We start from the raw sequence: 18,284 nt of genomic DNA, 5'->3' as shown, positions 1-18,284 counted from the left end.
TGGCTGGTACTTGAGTTTCAGGCACCTGAGTCTGGAGAGGCCTATGAACCAATGCCCATGTACTAGGGAGGTTCTGGTGCTGTATTTATGAACTGAGCTTGGTTCTGGTGCTGCATTGATGTTATGAGCTTGCTTCTAGCACTGTAATGAGATCATTTTGTGCTGTATTTATACACTGAGCTTGGTTCTGGTGCTGTATTTATGCACATAACTTGGTTTAGGTATAATATTTATTCACTGAGCTGTTCTGGTGAGGTTATGCTGTTATCCTGCTGCTGCTTAAAAAGAAAGCAGGCAAACTGCCTATCAGTGAAATATACATTTTTTTTTTATGACCGGGGAGGGCAAAAAGAATTCTGCACAGGGTACTTAAGGCCAGTTATGTACCTGCACACATTACAATGGCACCTCAACATTCCCTCAGACAACCCCTTTAATGTTCGTCATAGAGCTGATACACATGAATGCATTACAGATCCATGTATTATAACTCTATAATACTGTACAAACTGAAGTCTATGGGCCCACCCTGTACCCTACCTCCGTGTCTCTGCTTTTTCACGGAGGCACACAAGAGTTTTTCTCCCACACAGATTTGCACCTTAATTGAAGTTGTGAGTAGAGTAATGTTGATCCTTATATTGTATCAATTATGATATTTGGATCCGAAATATATTTGGATTTTATGATGGAATATGGAAAACTGCGTATACTTTGGATTCTGCGCACATAATTTGGTTCCACTGGCAAGTGACATTGGTACTAAAATAATCTCTCAATAGCATAACTTCTGCTTTACACTTGTCCCAGTACATTCTGTAATGGCGATCGCCAAGCTGGAACTGCAATCTAGAAATTCTTTCTTTCTTCTTTATTTCAAGTCTTCCTGTTTACTGCCAAGTCACATACTTCCAAAACTCTAATTTTCCACCAAAAAAGCTATTCTCTACGTAGACAGTCTGGTAGACACATTGAAAATGAGACCGGTGACAATATAAATTCATACAGCTTAGTAAACTAATCAGGCTTAAAGTGAACATTCACTTTTTATTCCCATTATGGACAGTATGTTCGCACTAAGACGTCTGTTCAATGCATCGGGGGCCAATTTTGTGGGCGGACAGCGAGGGAACAGGGAGGCAGGTGAGTATGAAAGTCGCATCCCTGGACTCAGCGTTACCTGTCCTATGAGCCTATAACCTAAGTTTTTGGGGCACATAAAAAAACACGTACAGTTCTGACATTGTGTATATAATTTTTTCTGACAACATTCACAGTGCAGGATAAATAATGTGTTATTTCCATAGAGTGGACTTTAATGAATACAGCGGTATCAAATAAGTTTTGAGGACTTTTATTTTAAATTCAGTAAAGTTTTTTTTTTTACTTTTAGCATGCATTATTTTTTTGAATAATAAAAAAAGGTTTTTTTTGTTTTAAAGTTCACATAGGGGATTTGAACTTGTGAATGTTTGGTTGCTTATATCATATACTGCAGTACTTTTTGCAGGCATTCTATTAGGACAAGCCACAGGCATGGCATGGCAGCTCTGGGGCTTTCAGAAGGCAATGGGTTGCCATGAGAGCCAAATCTTATAGCAAGGGAGCCGTTCAGGAACCCTGAAGATTTGTTAGGGCATTTAAATATTCCTGTCAGAACTGTAAGCAGCATTTAAGGGGTTAACAGCCACAATCAGCATGAACGCTGATCGCAGCTGTTGTGCGCAGGTGTTAACTGTAAAAGACACCCAACGTGTATGGAGCAGGATTGGCTTATGACCCTGCTCTATAGAAACTACGCACCCAGAGAGAATACATGTATGCCCTTTAGGGGGAAGAGGCTAAATAGATCAAAATAGATCAAAATATCTCTTTCTGTCCCCTGAACACCACTGTGCTAATGACTCAGAAGGGTTGTCCTGTGCTTCCACACAATGTATATTTGCATATGGGGGAAGACTTGTTATTTGTATAGCACCTACGTATTCCGCAGCGCTTTCAGGTAATTTGTTTATTGCCCCCAGCAAGCTGGGTACTCATTTTGCCAACCTCGAAAGGATAGAAGGCTGAGTCAACCTTAAAGCGGCTACCTGAACCACGCAGGGATTGAACCCGCAACCTTCAGGTCGTGAGTGAGAGCTTAGGACTGCATTCTGTTGCCTTAACACTTTACGCTACATATAGAAGAATATCTCTGTAATACAATATCTGATGGAACATGGCACAATTTTGTTTCACCCAGATTCCACATGAAATCGAGAGGAACAGTGTAGCTTTACAGGTTTCTATTGGTGTTGAATGTCAGAACTACACAAAGCTAATTTACAATCCACATGAATGAGTCCTAATAGGGTTACTATCAGAATGAATTTAACCTGATGGGATTCCTATAGCAAGAAATTGCTAATAACATATATAATATGATCTCTGAAGGGCCTCCAGGGCGGAGCTTCACTTTATCTCTTTATTTTAATTGGCCAGAAAATAAGCAACAATGCAGTTATATGCTTCTTCAATTAGATGAATAGCTTATAAAGAAAGACTGAGGTCAAGGGAAAAAAAAATATCATATTTACCTTTAAAGTAAAATTATATTCTGGACCAATATCTCCAAGATTATTTATGGCCGATGGAACACTTGCCCCAGAAAGAACCTCGTAAAAGCTTATGCTTGTAGTTCTAGTAATAAATACAATGAGTTGTGTCATTCCAGAGAGCGTGATAGTGAGGCAGCAGTTATTTGCAAGAACTTTAAAGAGCTTTTTATGAGATAAAGAAAAATACTTTCTTTCAGAAACAGTGCCACATTTGTCCATTGGTTGTGTCTGGTATTGCAAATTATTCCCATTTAGTGATGAGCGAAGTTTTTAAAAGTTCAGTTCGATCCGAATTATTTAGAACCGAACGGGAAGCTCACTAAAACCACTACAACTGGTGTATAACACTATCTAAGAATCATGAAAGTCTTATACAACACTCTGAAAGCGTTACACAGGGCATCTGTGGCTCTTAGGCCTCATGTCCACGGGGAAAATCAGGCCTGCTCCGGATTCTCCATGGAGAATCTGCAGCGGGTCCCTCCTGCCCCGCGGACATGAGCGCTGAAAATCAGAATAAATAAGAATAAATTCACCTCCCATCTGCTCCGTTTCTTCTCTTCGCGGCGGCGCCATCTTCTCTGCGTCGCGGCCGGATCTTCTTTCTTCGGCCCGGCGGATGCGCATGATGACGTCGGTGACGTTCCCCGCGCATGCGCCGTCTCGAAGAAAAAAGATCCGGCCGCGACGGAGAGAAGATGGCGCCGCCGCGAAGAGAAGAAACGGAGAGTGTGAGTAAATTCCTATTTTAGGTCTCCCGCGGATCCGGACAGCTTCCATAGGCTTCAATAGAAGCCCGCGGGAGCCATCCCCGCGGGAGACCCGCATGAAAATGGAGCATGGTCCAGATTTTTTCATGCTCCATTTTTTTTTTAAATCCCTTTTATTGACCATCCGCGGGTATTTATCTACCCTGCGGGTGGTCAATGCATCCCTATGGGGTGCGGATCCGCGGGCAGGAGAAGAGTTAAAATCCGCTGCGGATTTTAATTCTTATTTTGCCCGTGGACATGAGCCCTTAGTGTTATACAGCAGTGTTCAGGATTACTATTGAGTGAACCGAATCAGCAGAACCCTGTTTCGGCTAGAACTTTGCTAAAAAAAACTTTTTGTAAAGTTTTGCCTAAAATAGTGTTCCACTGGTTTGGTTCGCTCAACATTAGTCCCATTCAATTAAATTGAGCCAAAGTGTATTACACACAGCCCATGGAGTTAAAGGCAGACATACCATATGTGCAACCTGTAGAACTGCATGGAGGTTCAGTAGATAAGGGGGGATGACTGCTACATTAATAGCAGCCTTCTATTGTCTAATGAATTACATCTAAGTAAAGCCCCTTTTATGCTGATGATTATTGTTCAAAAAATCATTTAAACAAGTGAAAATGAACGATAATCGTTCAGTGTAAACACGGCCAACAATTGAACAATAATTAGTTCGCTTATCGTTCATTTCACGCAGGCATAACAATTATTGCTCATTCGCTAATTGTTTGGTTTAAACATTGTTCATTTATTCTCATTCATTGGTACAATGACCAAACGACTGAATGATCCGGTTACAAAAAAAGAAAGAATTTATCTGTGTGTCTAAACTAATTGCCTGAGCAAACTGTGACATTGCTCGTTCACTCAGATACATACTAAATAGATGCTCCATGATTAGCTTTCGCAGAGGGAAGGACCTATATGCTCCTCTTGCACAGGGACTCTGTTTTTTGGAACCCATTACCGTGCCTAGGCGCAGACACAGGCAGGCAATGGCTCCTGTGAAAGTACTGCTGCCCACTGACAGAGTGATGGGTTCCAAAGTTCCAGCTGAAGGCATCACCATTTGAACATGGATTTAAAGCCAATATGGTGATTGGAATTTACTAATAGTATCACTTCTGTGTGCAACGTTAACAACATAACTTAGGAGGATCTGCAGGGACATAGCTGGGGCATGTGTCATGGGTACCAAGTATGGCTCCAACAAGCCACTTTGCCTTGACCAAGCTGTTCAGATACTGGGCTAAGGCAGCAAACAAAGGGAAAGCTTAGCTGCAAATCCTAAAGCATCCCTCCAGTTTCGGGACAAAATTCTGTCCCACGACCAGATGAGCAGGGGGTATATTACCTGCAGGTGTTCTTTTCGGCCTTCTGATCCACCGGTTTTGGGCTCATTTCTGGACATCCAAGAAGGCCAACACAATCTACAGACTGCCTATTCCTCACAGTGTAACGTTAGACTACCAATGCACTATACTATGTCCTTTGACTGGCCAGGGCTGATCACATGATCAATGCTGACCAATTTGAGTAGTGTACAGTGTGCATTAAGTGGTTAGGAAATTGTGGCAGCCATCATGTATGGCCAATAACAGGTGGTCATTTTAAGATGCCTGTATACCTTCAATAGCTCGTTCAGCCTACAGCCATTATTCCTGATTCCCCCATACTCATCCACACTTGGCGGAGCATGCATGTGTTCTAAATGGGGATAGGAGAGTAAGCTGCTGACAGACACCTCTGGTGGTGGCTTATCTCTCTCCAGATCAAAAGGACTGGGTGTTGAAATTCAACATTCCCAATGCTTCTTTGCCCTGATACCATCTGTCCGAGTCGCATAACTTGCATACACATAATATAGCCTACCAGTCCAACTGAAATCGGTGGGTTTAGCCAGCCTTGCTCTTTTGTGTATGAGGGTCTTTACTCTCCTTATCCTGCATAACGATGACCCTCTCTATTATGTCACTGACGACTTCTTGTGCTTTATGTGTTGGTTGTACTAATGTACAAGTAGCCAAAGGTGAAAATACTGTACAAGCTGTAGGACATTCCCTCAGGACAGTTCATTTATTGTAATCTGTTCAGTACATTTGGTGTGTCTCCACATTTTGGTTTACATTTCTTTTATCATAATGTTTATTGGAGTCAAATCTCTTGTGTCTTGTAATGCCATCAATTACCTATTGTTTAGAAAAAATATTTTCTCCAAAGGCTTTTAACCCATATAAAGGAATCCATTGATCCGCCAAGGTCAATTGTCTATTATATAGTTCCCGTACATTGCTGGCCTGTCCTTAGCAGTTCTACTCCAGATAGGGCGAAGCTGCATTATCAAGCACAACCGCATGCACGGACGTGCCATTGTGACTAAGAAATGTGGAAGGGGGACCAATTAGTTTCACTGTTCACTAAGTTTGGGGAGGTCAGTCTCAGACCCCCAATGATCACATATTCATAGTCTATCCATCCATGGGTATTCAAGAAATTCTGTTTAAGGTTCATTGCATGATTATCAGAAGTCAATGTGTTGATCCCATTAGAGATGAGCCCTTTCAGGATGCAGCCCCCAGGGTGATCAGCTGATTGCCACACACCTAACACTCTTAACAAACAGCTGATTTGTCCAGGCAAAGCCACCAGACATTTTTCCTTAAGCGGAAATCTAGTATCCACATTATAATCCTAGTAGTGTCGAGCGATTCTTGAAATAATTGAGTTGGGAGTGACTGACCAGATTTTAAAAAATAATGATGAAAAGTGACTCCTGATTCTGACTTCCATTAAAATAAATGGGAGTACAAATTGGGTTCTTAATTTGACCTCCAAAAAGACCCTTGAACAACAGCGGAGATGGCAACGGTCCAGTGGTCAGCATTGCTGCCCCGTAGCGTTATCATCCCAGACCCAAATTCCCATCAAGGTCAGATTCGAATTTAGAACTTCAGCACTGCAAGGCAGCAGCACCAAGCCAACACATCTGTCCTTCTGCTCAAAGCAGAAAGCTGATATTTTGGCGATTTTTGCTAAAAATTGGATCAGAATGATTTGATACAATTTAGCAAAAATCTGCCTGATTGTAATTGCCGAGCTGATCATGATGAGCAACATTATGTCCAAGTAATACAAGGATACTCAAGCCTACCAGAATGGGAGTCACTCTTATAGCATGGTCAACACCAAAATTGCAGCAGTATTGAATGATATACATTATAGGTGGCTTAAAGCTTTCGGGTTTGCTATGCAGGGGTTTATATTTTTAATTTCTATGCCTCTTAGTATTTTAATTTAGTTCAATAAAAGTTACATTTTAATGAGGGTATTCAACCAGGAGGGGGTTCTTACCATCTTGGCAATTTGCTGTTAATTTATTGTTAATTAGCCTGGTGTATAACCTGAGGCACTTTTTGTATACTTTATGCCTCTTACAGAATGGCTCTCCATTCCAAGTCATAAAGGGTGGTTCTTTGTGGGGGACTTTGCTCTATGACATATTAATGCCCTAAAAGGGCATATAGATAGGAATTGTCTTCTTGGAGCATCCACTTTACCCTAAGGGAATTCTTACACAGGACAAGTGTTTTGTGTTTAAGCGCCCAACATTTTTTCCAAATGATTAGTTCATGTGCTTTTACACAGAAGCTATAATCGCTCACTGAATGGAGGCACAACACGCTGGAGATCTCTTCTGGCCGCCTCTAGTCATTCATATATGATAGGGCCGACAGTTGCTTGGTTTTTAGGTGAGCTGAAAACCAAGTGGCTCTCACAAGTGAGCGATTCTCAATCACCTGCCTTGTTGGGTCCTGTGTTTACAAGGGATGACAGTTGCCTGTAAATCGCTCTTGAGTGATTACTTGGGTGACTATTGGCCCATCCAAAAATATCCTAATATAACAAAAAAATCACATGAAGAGTCCCCAAGAAGATCCTTGAATGATCGTATTCGGCAAGCTGTTAACATTTCTTATCAGCTGGTATATCGTTTTCTGATTGGCAACTAATATAAACACCATTCCTGCTGTCACATGGGATGTTACCAAGAAGTATATATTCTGGTGGAAATTGCGATGATTGCCTAAAGCAATTCTGCAACCTGTGTAAATGTAACCTGCAATTGGTTGGAATGAGGCGGCAGCCAATACCCCAGTATGTACCGGATACAACATTCAAGATTTAATGTACCTTGTGAAGTGCATCTCGGTGTCGTACTTCACAGGGATGGATATATTCACTGCATTGTCTCGTGCAAAATCTTCAGAACTTTCACTGTAATAAAATGAAGTTTGAGTTACTGTGTGTAGATGGGAGAATACATTTAAAAGCATTGTTTATACTCATATCTTTTTTTTCTAACCCAAAACAAGCCATAAAGCTTGGCACAAGTCTACATCAGTAACAACCCTCAGATAACTGTACCTTGTGGCCTGGAAGGAGATGTAAGCTTTATCCTGAAGATACTTGAGGTTGAAATCGAACCCAATGTCAAATGTAACCTGGAAATGAGATAAGCAGTCAGGAGAACTATCTGTAAAATCCTACTCAGTTGTATAATAATGTAACATTGATTGGGTAATAACTTTATAGCTAGGCACAACGCTTTTAGTTGTTAGCCACTAAACCACCCTAGACCTCCAAGAATATTAGATACTAAACCATATTCTCAACTGATCACCATAAATAATGGATATTTACCCCTTCCTCACTTCCCTTCCAGGACTATTACAATAATACTATCAGTAATTCTAATCAATTCAATACTGACATCCCTGTACCGAAGTCCTGCCGATTGGCCCACACACAGTAGCTCAAATGGGACAACTTCTACTCCAAACACATAAAAAAGTCCCTCATCTGCAGCCAGGCCATCAGATATAATCAGATCTCCTCTAGTTCAACAGACAGGGATGAACATTTGTAAGGAGGAAAAGTTCTGGGGTTATGTTGATGAGATGTGTAATATGACTTTAATGATATAAAGGTGTAGCGGACTGGGGGGACAGAAGGAATTGCTGAGCGTTAGCACTACTCCCCTTGTGGTTTAAGAACTCTCTGGTCTGTAATCGGCCAGAAGCAGAGGGAGGCTAGCAGCGAGTGTGTAAAGACGAAGACAGGGAGCCTGCTTGTGCGACTTGGCCCCCTATGGGACATCAGAGCCACCTGCCCTGAGAGTAAATGCTGCTTGATACCTGCAAATGTTCCCGGAGGGGCCCCAGCACACAGCATCTCAGCTCTTTTTCTGAATGGCCGGAACCCGGCAAATGTCTCTCCTCACTGAGATCCAGGATTGCACAACTGCACACAAGAAGTTGACATCCAGGATTTTGTAAGTGAGCCTTCAATCACATCAGTGGTATCCACTACTGATAAATCTATAATTGGTTACAACCCTAGTTTACTGAGACTTTTGGCTAGTGCCAATGAGCAGTCTCTGTGTTCGACTTCCACCTACTGTGAACTTTGTTGGTCACTCACTTTCGGAACTCCTAGCGCAGGAGGACTTTATTGTTTATTATACAGCAGAACCAGCACTCTCAGTTATACTGTTAATAAAACTTCTGAAATATTCAACATGAGTAAGGAACGTCACTGCCCACCCACGGAGCTCTCGCCCACCTATTCTGTTGTAGACTCAGTTCATCGAAAACTGCCATCAGCGCCCTGTGAACATAACTTTGCCAGACCCCAGCCATTAGACCCAACTCTTTTTTCCTGCCACCATGGTAAAGGGAACAATGACCCAAAGAAAGGATACTCAGCCTGTGTGGACAGATGCATTGTCATGGTGGAAGAACCAGTTACCACTCAGTGCTGAGCGTTAAGCAATTTTTGATAGAAAAACAGTATGACATCCTTGTCTCATGCTTCATATTCATCTTGCTGCATGCAACTTTTTTTATGGACGACTTGTGCAGTGGAAAACGAAGCAACGTTTCACAGCTGCACGTTGTTTGTATGAATCGGCCATCACAAAATAGGTGAAAAACTGAACAACTTAGTAGACAAAAAAACCCACTGGAGCCGAACACAACCTTCTCCAACAATGCCGGCAGACATCCCACCTCAGGAGTGTTCCACAGACATTCACCTAGTAACAAAAGCCTCTACTAATAACGCCCCATCCACCAGAAGAAGAGTCCTGTTTCTTTTAGGTACCTCTTCATACAACAGATTTATTCTTCAGGATTCCGGATAAGTTGGGTGACGCTCCCCGAGAGAGTTATCATGACAGCCAAGGATTCTCAGCTTTTATTTTAGAAAGGGACACAACTAAAATTAACTTTTGGACATGTGAGCACGATTTACTGAGGATTTTTTTTGTTTATAAGGCACATTAAAATTATTAGTTCTCTTCTAATATTAGTAACTTTAAAATACCTTTTGCTGGTCCTTCAGGAAAGGGAATCCCACCTGACAGCTGATAGATCCCTGAATACTGCCAACTTGGCACAAAACTTCTGTTCCATCACTCTGCAACACAAGTAATTGTGTCAGCACAGAATGAATGTCAAAACCATGAAATATCACTTCTGAAACAACTGCATGAATGGATGGACATACACTGAATGACCACTTAGTCTGATAAGGCAACAGTGCTATCCATTGAACCACCATCACATTTGAACCAACCTTTTTCACGAAATTTGGCGAATGGGCCGAAATAAACTTTTGAAAAGTTTGCTTAACTGTATTTTTGTTTCAGATGCTTGGGCACAATAAAAGATGGTTGCACAAGTCTACACAGCCTCCTACCTATTCCATAGTCAAAACATGCAAATATTTACTCACTGGAGAAGTTGATGATGCAAAGAAAAGGTTTTCTGAGAAAACGGCCATCAGCTTTGTGTTATAAGCGTTTTCCTTTTTATTCATCAGCGTTACTTGGAACATCAGCCGTCTGTTTTTGTCACTGACGATGTACGGTCGTTTCCTACAGGAAGGAATGTATCGCTAATTATAAGACTACATGCAATAACTCATCCAGGCTTATCAGTGGTAACATGTTGGTGTGTAATAGGATACAGATGTAGCAGGACTGAGATGTTCTTGAATAGTCAGTGCAGTAGAGCTGCGTTGCCTGTGTTTTCAATGGACTGCAGGCAATACTACTGCACAGCTGCAATGTTGGACTAGGGTGCCTTCACCCAACTTGGCCTTTGTGCACTTATAACAGCTTAACCCTTTTGTGATCAGTCTATTTTTTGCCTTAAGGACTAAACAATTTTCATTGTCATACTGCGAAAGCCATAACGCGTTGACATATCCATGCGAGGGCTTGTTTTTTTTCTTTTGGGGGGTTGGAGCAAGCTGTATATTTTAATGGCACCATTCTGGGGTACATGTAATATGTCGTAGAATTTTTATTACATTTTTATTTTTCTGAAGGGGGCGGAGGGGTTAAAGGTAAAGGACAGGGTTCTTCGTTCCTGGCTATCAGTAGTCAGTCAAGCCAACACCTTAAAAAGATGTATATGCAGGTTTAAAGTCCATTAGTGAGGTCAGTAAAAAAAAGCATATTGTGGTCATAAAGGGGTTACATTTACTATAGATTGGCATTTCATGCAATGGTCCTAGAGAAGTATCCAATGGAATAAGAGTAAATTTGTCGTATCTCTGGCCATTCTGTGCACACAAAAAAATCTAATTTCTGCCAACTATGAACTGGGGCAGCTTTGTGATATAATTTAAGCTGGTTTATAGAATAAATTATAGTAGAATTATCTAGTCTTGATTGTCCCCATCCTCTGACCAGGCCACACCCACTTTTTAGAAAAGTGGCAACAGGTTTGGAAAAAGGCCAAATAGTGGAAAATTTATGTGCAAGCATGGCTTGCCAGAAATGTGGTGCACAGGCCTTAACCCTTTCCAATCCAATTTGTATCCTGGTTTTCCTAGGGGGCTTACTCTTTTTCTGCCATTATACAATGGCGCTATCTGCTGGCTAAAGCCAGTACTGCATGAGGTGACACGTTGGATAGGCTCCGACAGCAGAGAGGCTGGCAATATACAGTAAGAGAACCCTGACGGACGTCTTCCAACATCGGAGCTGTACAGCCTTAAATCATAATGTCTTCAGAGGTCAGACAGTGGATTGGAAAGGGTTAATAAACCCCAATAGGTCAGAAGACGCACAGCTCACCGCCCAGGCAGGAACCACATTCAATGCGAAGGACTTACCGCAGCCAGGTGAACGATACATAGGTAAAGGGAAACAGGTTGTCCGGCACACAGTGGATTCAACACTCGTAACTTTATTGAAGAAACATGTTAAAATCCAGAATTCCAAAACCGGAAGTATGGCAAGGCTTACACATTTTGGACAGATATAATGTCCTTAATCATAGAGCAAGACAGATTAAGGACAACACATATGTGTGAAATACGTAACCGTTGTGCTATACCTCTGGCTTTGAAATTATGAATTTTAATATATGTCTTCAATAAAGTTACATACCAGGAATCCATTGTGTGCTGGTCAACCATACAATATTCTACTAAGAGTATTTGGACACCTCTATCAGAATGGATCATGTCTTATTAGCATGTCACGTGTCCTAAACGTGTCCTACATAAGACGCAGCCCCTTGCAAGGTCAGCCATAGATTGTGACGGCGACTGCATGCTATTGGATATATGGGTAATGCTGCTGCACACAAGCTGTCATCAAGAAGCAAATTGCATTAGCCCATCTACACTCGTGCAAGGAGCGTCATAAGACAATTCTGGAATGGAAGAATGTTCTATGGAGTGATGAATCACGCTACTCCACCTTCACATCAAATGGAGGTACCTGGGTATGGGGAAACCTGGGGAACATCTTTTGTGTGTGTTGTGCCAAAAGTTAAAGGAGTTCTCTACTCTCTACTGTCCTGTCATTAGACTCTCAGATCAAGGAGCTCCTGCACATTGGAGGACTCCAGGAGGATTCTCTGCAAGGGCCTTTTAAAATGTCCCTGCAAAAATAGATAAGGACATTTATTGTCTATGGGTGGTCCTGAAGTGCTTAAGATACATTTATTAACTCAAATAGAAGAAAAGAGTGCAAATTTTAGTGCAAATCTGTGGCTACCCATAGAGGTGTGCGCCTTTAATTAAATTGGGCAAAAACAACTCCAAATGTCCTCTTTACTTAGACCGGCATAAAAAAAATTATAGTAAAATAATAAATAATAATTAAAGTAATTTGCACCAATGTGCTATAATGATAAATAAGCTGTCCGGCCCCCAGGGATTTCATGGCATCTTCATCTCTGGTAGTGCATCTCTACTGATCTCTTCAGTGGGAGAGAGCTGCACTACCACAGCTGGCCACTGGAGAAGATTTTCGGCAGGTCGCAAACATCTTCACATAAGCAGCCCAAGATTCCTGCTGATCTGCTATTGATAACTTATTCTGAGGATAAGGGCTTCTACCCACTAGCATTTTTTTTTTAACACTGCGATATCGCTGCATTTTTTTCAATGAGACTTTCTAATGTTAATATTGCATCGCACAAAAATCGCAAGTTTGCGCTTTTGCGATTTTTGTGGGATGTAATTTTAACATTAGAAAGTCCCATTGAAAAGAATGCAGCAATATCGCAGCATAAAAAAAACGCTAGTGGGTAGAAGCCCATAAGTCATCAATAGATTTGGACCAGAAAACCCATTCAGCTAATGCAAAGACAAAACTGAACTTACTGATCATCAGGTTTCTGCACCACTTTTAGGGAAAGATCTGAATGACAAACTTTATCATCACCGCAATCTTTTTGAAAAGGAACCTGTTGTGAAAAGTATAAGAAACATGCCAAATTAACATTTGGGTGCAGAGGCGTAACTTGAAGCTTCTGGGCCCCTATGCAAAACCTGTAACAGTGCCCCCAACTACAATGCTTTATTCATAGTACTCGGCTCCCTATATGGAGAAGTGAGGCCTTATGGGCCCCCTAAGGCTCTTGGGCCCGGGTGCAACCGCATCCCCTGCATCCTCTATAGTTACGCCCTTGCTTGAGTGTAAGAAAGTAGAACAGATGACCCAGAAACAGCACCACTCAGGTCCATTGGTTGACAATAGGGCAATATAATGGACCAACAATCAGCTTGTTCATTGGCTGATCATTCAGTTTCAGCCAGCATAAAACTGCTAGCTCTTCAGGGTTAAATCTACTCATGTAAACAGGGAGATGTACAGCCAGCCTATGGGAAACAAGCACCAGAGTGCACGTTAAGCAGCACTCGTTATAGTGAGCCAAGAGCTTGTCTAAAAGGATCTTAAAACAGACTGCATTTTTTGGACTAAAATATAAACTTTTTAACAAGAAAAAAATCTTGCTAAAAAGTGTGTGCTTCTTTTATTCCGATGTTAGGAGGGACTGGCAGTGCCAGACCCGTCTGACCTCTTCCATAATGATCAAGCATAGCGCTTTTGCGTGGACTGTGATTTCTGACCACTTCTGCCATGTCTGTACTGCGTATGGACATGCAGTAACACAAAAACCGAGGGAGGGGTCAGAGTCTTTGGTCAATGGCAGCTGCACAAGGGCTATGGACTGAGGTAAAGTATTTTCTGGTGGGGTTACTGCCCAACTGGAGGAACAGGGGGCACTATTACTACTGTGGTTACTTTTACTGCTAGGAGAACTATTACCACTGGGGGAACTGAAGGCCATTACTACTACTGGAGGCCACAGCGGTACTATTACTACTGGGACTGCTGGGAGCCACCATTAATACTGGGACCTCTGGGAGCCACCATTAATACTGGGACCTCTGGAGGCCACTACTACTACTGGGGTTACTTTTACTACTGGGAGCACTATTACCACTGTGGGGCACTGAAGGCCATTACTACTACTGGAGGCCACTGGGGTACTATTACTACTGGGACTGCTGGGGGCCACCATTACTACTGGGACTGCTGGGAGCCACCATTAATACTGGGACCTCTGGGGGCCACCATTAATACTGGGACCGCTGGGAGCCACCATTAATACTGGGACCTCTGGAGGCCACTACTACTACTGGGGTTACTTTTACTACTGGGAGCACTATTACCACTGGGGGCACTGAAGGTTATTACTACTACTGGAGGCCACTGGGGGTACTATTACTACTGGGACTGCTGGGCGCCACAATTTCTACTGGGACTGCTGAGAGCCACCATTACTACTGGGGCCGCTGAAGGCCACTGTTACTACTGGGACCACTGGAGACTACTGTTACTACTAGGACTACAGGAGACCACACTACTACTGGGACCGCTGGAGGCCACTGTTACTACTAGGGCAATTAGGAGGGGGCACAATTACTACAGGGGTCATTGAGAAGAGGCACAATTACTATGGGGCCACTGCAGCTATCCTAGTCCATGTGAAACTAAACCTTCCACTTCTTTAACCCACCAGTGAAGTTTTAATTAGTATAAAATATTTTTATCTTATTTTCTGTTGTAGGTGCTTCTTAAAATCTGAAAAATGCGGTAACCGCAGGATCTAAATAATCAGGTTTGCTTGAAGTCTATAACCTTGGAAATACACAAATTGGCATAGGTGCTGTAGGCACAAAATAGTAGGACATTTCTATTCAAAACTATTTGCTAAATTGTTTCATTTCTTATTTAATATGTATTTTACCAATAAAATAGTTGCAAGAGTTTGCACACCCTTTAGGCCATTTCATTGTATTATAAAGCTGGAGACCTGCCTTTGTGGCAGTAATCAGCTCTTGTGTACGGAGGGCTGGTCGAGGGCTGCTGTCGGGGATACACTAATCAGCTATGGTAAACCCTGGCAGCCCTCAGTGCCATCTGCACCACATACCCGGCTAGGAGTTGTTGTTTCAGAAAGGCAGGGAAGGGAAGCATGGCTCTCGGCTTATGGATGATACATTGCTATTTTACTCCTTTCATACTTACAAACCATTCACTTGAGCCTGACGAATAAGGATTTAAGACAGGGCTGCTATCTGGTTTCTGGGCAGCAATATTAATGCGCAACGCCAGGGGGTTCTCGGAGTCGGAGGTCTCCTGGTAATAGAAATAAGCACTTTTTACATAAACATTAGCCCCGGCCATTGATAGAAGCAATTGTCAAAGGCAGCAAAGATAAATGTCGGTTTTAAACGCAGTGCTCTCTGCCATGTCTAAAATACACTAAACGGACATCTCATTAGAGACACACATCTAGTAGTGCGTCGGACTAGTGTTGAGTGATTATTGAAATATTCAGGCTGGGAGTGACCGACTTGATTTTAACAAATAATTGTGAATCTGGACTGCCGATTCCGACATTAAAATCAATAAGAGTAAACATCGGGTTCTCTAATTTGGCCTCCTTGAACAGTTGTAGTAGTGGTGAAAGCCCAGTGGTTGGCACTGCTGCCTTGAAGTGGCAGAGTCCCAGGTTCAAATACTCATCAAGGTCCAATCCTAGAACTCCAGCTCTGCAAGGCAGTGGCACCATGCCAACACAACGTCATTTCTGTTCTAAGCAGAGAGCCAATATTTTGGCAACTTTTGCTAAAAATTAGATCATAATGGTCTAATTCGAATTAGGCAAAAAAACGACCTGATTTCATCGCCCTGCCGAGCACGCAGAGCAACACTATGTTGGACCTCCTTTGGCCTTTCGTACTTTAGCAATTCATCATGGCGTAGATTCCACTAGGTGTTGAAGTGTTCTGAAAAATGTTGGCCCATTTGGACAGAAAGCTTCTTTGAAGTCAAATTAGATGGAGTTACAGACATGTTCTGATCAACTGACAGGAAGAGTTCATCGATTCATGCTGCTTGTGCCAAATTTTGACCCTCCCATCAGCATGAGGCAACAGAAATCTGGATTCATTTAACCAGGTGATGTTTTTCCACTGCTCAGTGATTTTCTGTTAGACAATAATGGCGCTGGAACTACTAGTCTGTTATCGTCTATCCATGCTGAGGAACAACAAGTTGGCATTCAGACACATAAGTTGGAGCACTAGCATTGTATTTAGCTGCACTTTGCTTGGCTGTTCATCTGAACGATTCTTGACATCCTCTTCTGACCCCTTTGCTGACAAGGTAATTACATCCATAGGATCTTCTTTCACTGGATGATTTTCCTCATTCACGCCATTCTCTGTATACTCTTCATACTATTGCTCCAGTCGTGAAAGAGCCGGTGCCTCTGATAAAGTAGTCATACACGCAAGTTTTGGGATTTGGAAAAACTGGACAAAATAGTTTCCCCTATTGACTGTTATACAGCTTTTAATAGAATCAGATAAGACTTTTATTTACTGATGTGATGAACATTGTGCTTCTTATTTTGGAGGATGGGGGGGGTTACACTTTTGATGTGGTTGATGGGGGGGCTTGTTAATGCTTATTCTTCCTCCTTCCTGTCTAGATTCATCAAAATTGGTAGCAGCGTCGTTGCCTCTTTTATTATGGTGTTATAATTATAGCAGCACTAGAGGCAATGAGGTTATTCTTGAAGCGCTAACCAGAACGCTGCCAGCGAATGCCGCACATCTGTATACTGTGGAAATACTGAATAGTCTGGTTGGCTCAGAGACGATTCCACAATAAGACGTCATTCAGAGCCAAAAGGCCTGAAACGAGTAACTCAGTGAAGCAACTAGAGGCTTCATTATTGACCACATCCATCTGTCAGTCGCATGCATACGGCAGAAAGTGGGATATCTGCTGCGGAAATAATATATTAAACCTAATAAATGACAGCCAGAGGCATCATACACTCTATAGTGGTGTTCTGTAACAGAGGCTTTCCTTCACTTCAGACAGAGATTTACTTTGGCATCTTAGCCCTGTATGCAAATACTTTAGTATAGGCAAGTGGTTTCCTGGTGGCCCGTACTAAGCAAGTAGCATTTGGGTCATGTACCCTGCCACTCAGCTCCATGCTTAGCTACACCAATGCCTTACAGGATGATAATCTGAGAGCGCTCTGAGATGCAAACCTACCAGAGAGGACGCACACGGGACTCTGAAAAGTCAGATTTTCTTCCAACGTGTGGCGAGTATGAAAAATGCAGCAAGCAGCTCCCTGTCACCTCCCCTAACCGAATCATAAGTTAGTTTATTGTGCTTTAGGCAGGTGATAGGTTCATTCTGTCACCCGTACGCCCGCAAGCATGAGACCGTTCGACTACCATTGCAGCCTGGGGCCTGCCGTGTGTGTCTTCCTATTAAGCCCTGGCTGTAGCAATAAAAGTAAAAAGTAAAAATTTGTATTGTTGCATCCATAAAAGTCGAATTTATCACATTTTTTATCTCACATGGTAAACGCTGTCAGAAAAAAATGTGGAAAGCCAGACTTTCGTGTTTTTTATAACCTGGTTTCCAAGAAAAAATTGAATAAAAAGTCCATGAAAAAGTCGTATGTACACCAAAATGGTACCAACTGAAACTACAGCTCACTCCTAAAAAAACAAGCTATCACACGTTAGCCATTAGCTGTTAAAAAAAAGATCGCAGGCAAGACACAGTCACACACAACGTGCATTGCAGTCTATGATGGCAAAGTTGCCAGAGAGTTGCGACTGAAAATTCAACAGTTTTTCATTTTTTACAATCACAATAGGTCACAGGTAGCATTGAAACCCCATTGACAATCATTAGATGAGGTATCATAGTTTGTGTGTGTTGTATGTGATCTCTGATTATAGTTTAGCGGCAGTGCCTAATCTTACGTAGTCTGGGACACACCCCCTGTCTCATCATTGGTTCATGCTGCAGAGGAGGCAGGAAGGGGGTGTGTCTCAGACTACATCAGATCAGGCAGTGTAACTAAACTATACTCACAGACCATAGCTCTGTACTAATAAAACAGAAGTAAAAAGCAGCTAAGGAGCAAGGGCTTAGGTAATATATGTAGCAGGTAATCATACCCTGTGGGTAATGACTTCCTTAGCAATTTTCAGCTCCTGACTGGA

At 42.2% G+C, this 18,284-nt stretch overlaps 1 protein-coding gene across 1 annotated transcript in view; it reads right to left on the bottom strand.

Annotated features, from left to right (window-relative positions):
• The window catches only part of ITGA2 (integrin subunit alpha 2), a 125,151-nt gene that overhangs the window by 27,810 nt on the left and 79,057 nt on the right, over positions 1–18,284 (bottom strand). Inside the window, exons 18-24 of the mRNA XM_066602727.1 lie at positions 15,265–15,375; positions 13,050–13,132; positions 10,158–10,299; positions 9,747–9,839; positions 7,788–7,864; positions 7,554–7,637; positions 2,577–2,679 (exon numbers count right to left, since the gene is read on the bottom strand). Coding sequence (XP_066458824.1) covers positions 2,577–2,679; positions 7,554–7,637; positions 7,788–7,864; positions 9,747–9,839; positions 10,158–10,299; positions 13,050–13,132; positions 15,265–15,375 — 693 coding nt within the window. The remainder of the gene's footprint in view (positions 1–2,576; positions 2,680–7,553; positions 7,638–7,787; positions 7,865–9,746; positions 9,840–10,157; positions 10,300–13,049; positions 13,133–15,264; positions 15,376–18,284) is intronic.

The sequence above is a fragment of the Eleutherodactylus coqui genome, chromosome 5, assembly GCF_035609145.1.
Source record: "Eleutherodactylus coqui strain aEleCoq1 chromosome 5, aEleCoq1.hap1, whole genome shotgun sequence".
In the NCBI taxonomy this organism is placed as follows: Eukaryota; Metazoa; Chordata; class Amphibia; order Anura; family Eleutherodactylidae; genus Eleutherodactylus; species Eleutherodactylus coqui.
The sequence above is the reverse complement of the archived record's forward strand: the minus strand, read 5'-3'. Positions and strand labels throughout refer to the sequence as shown.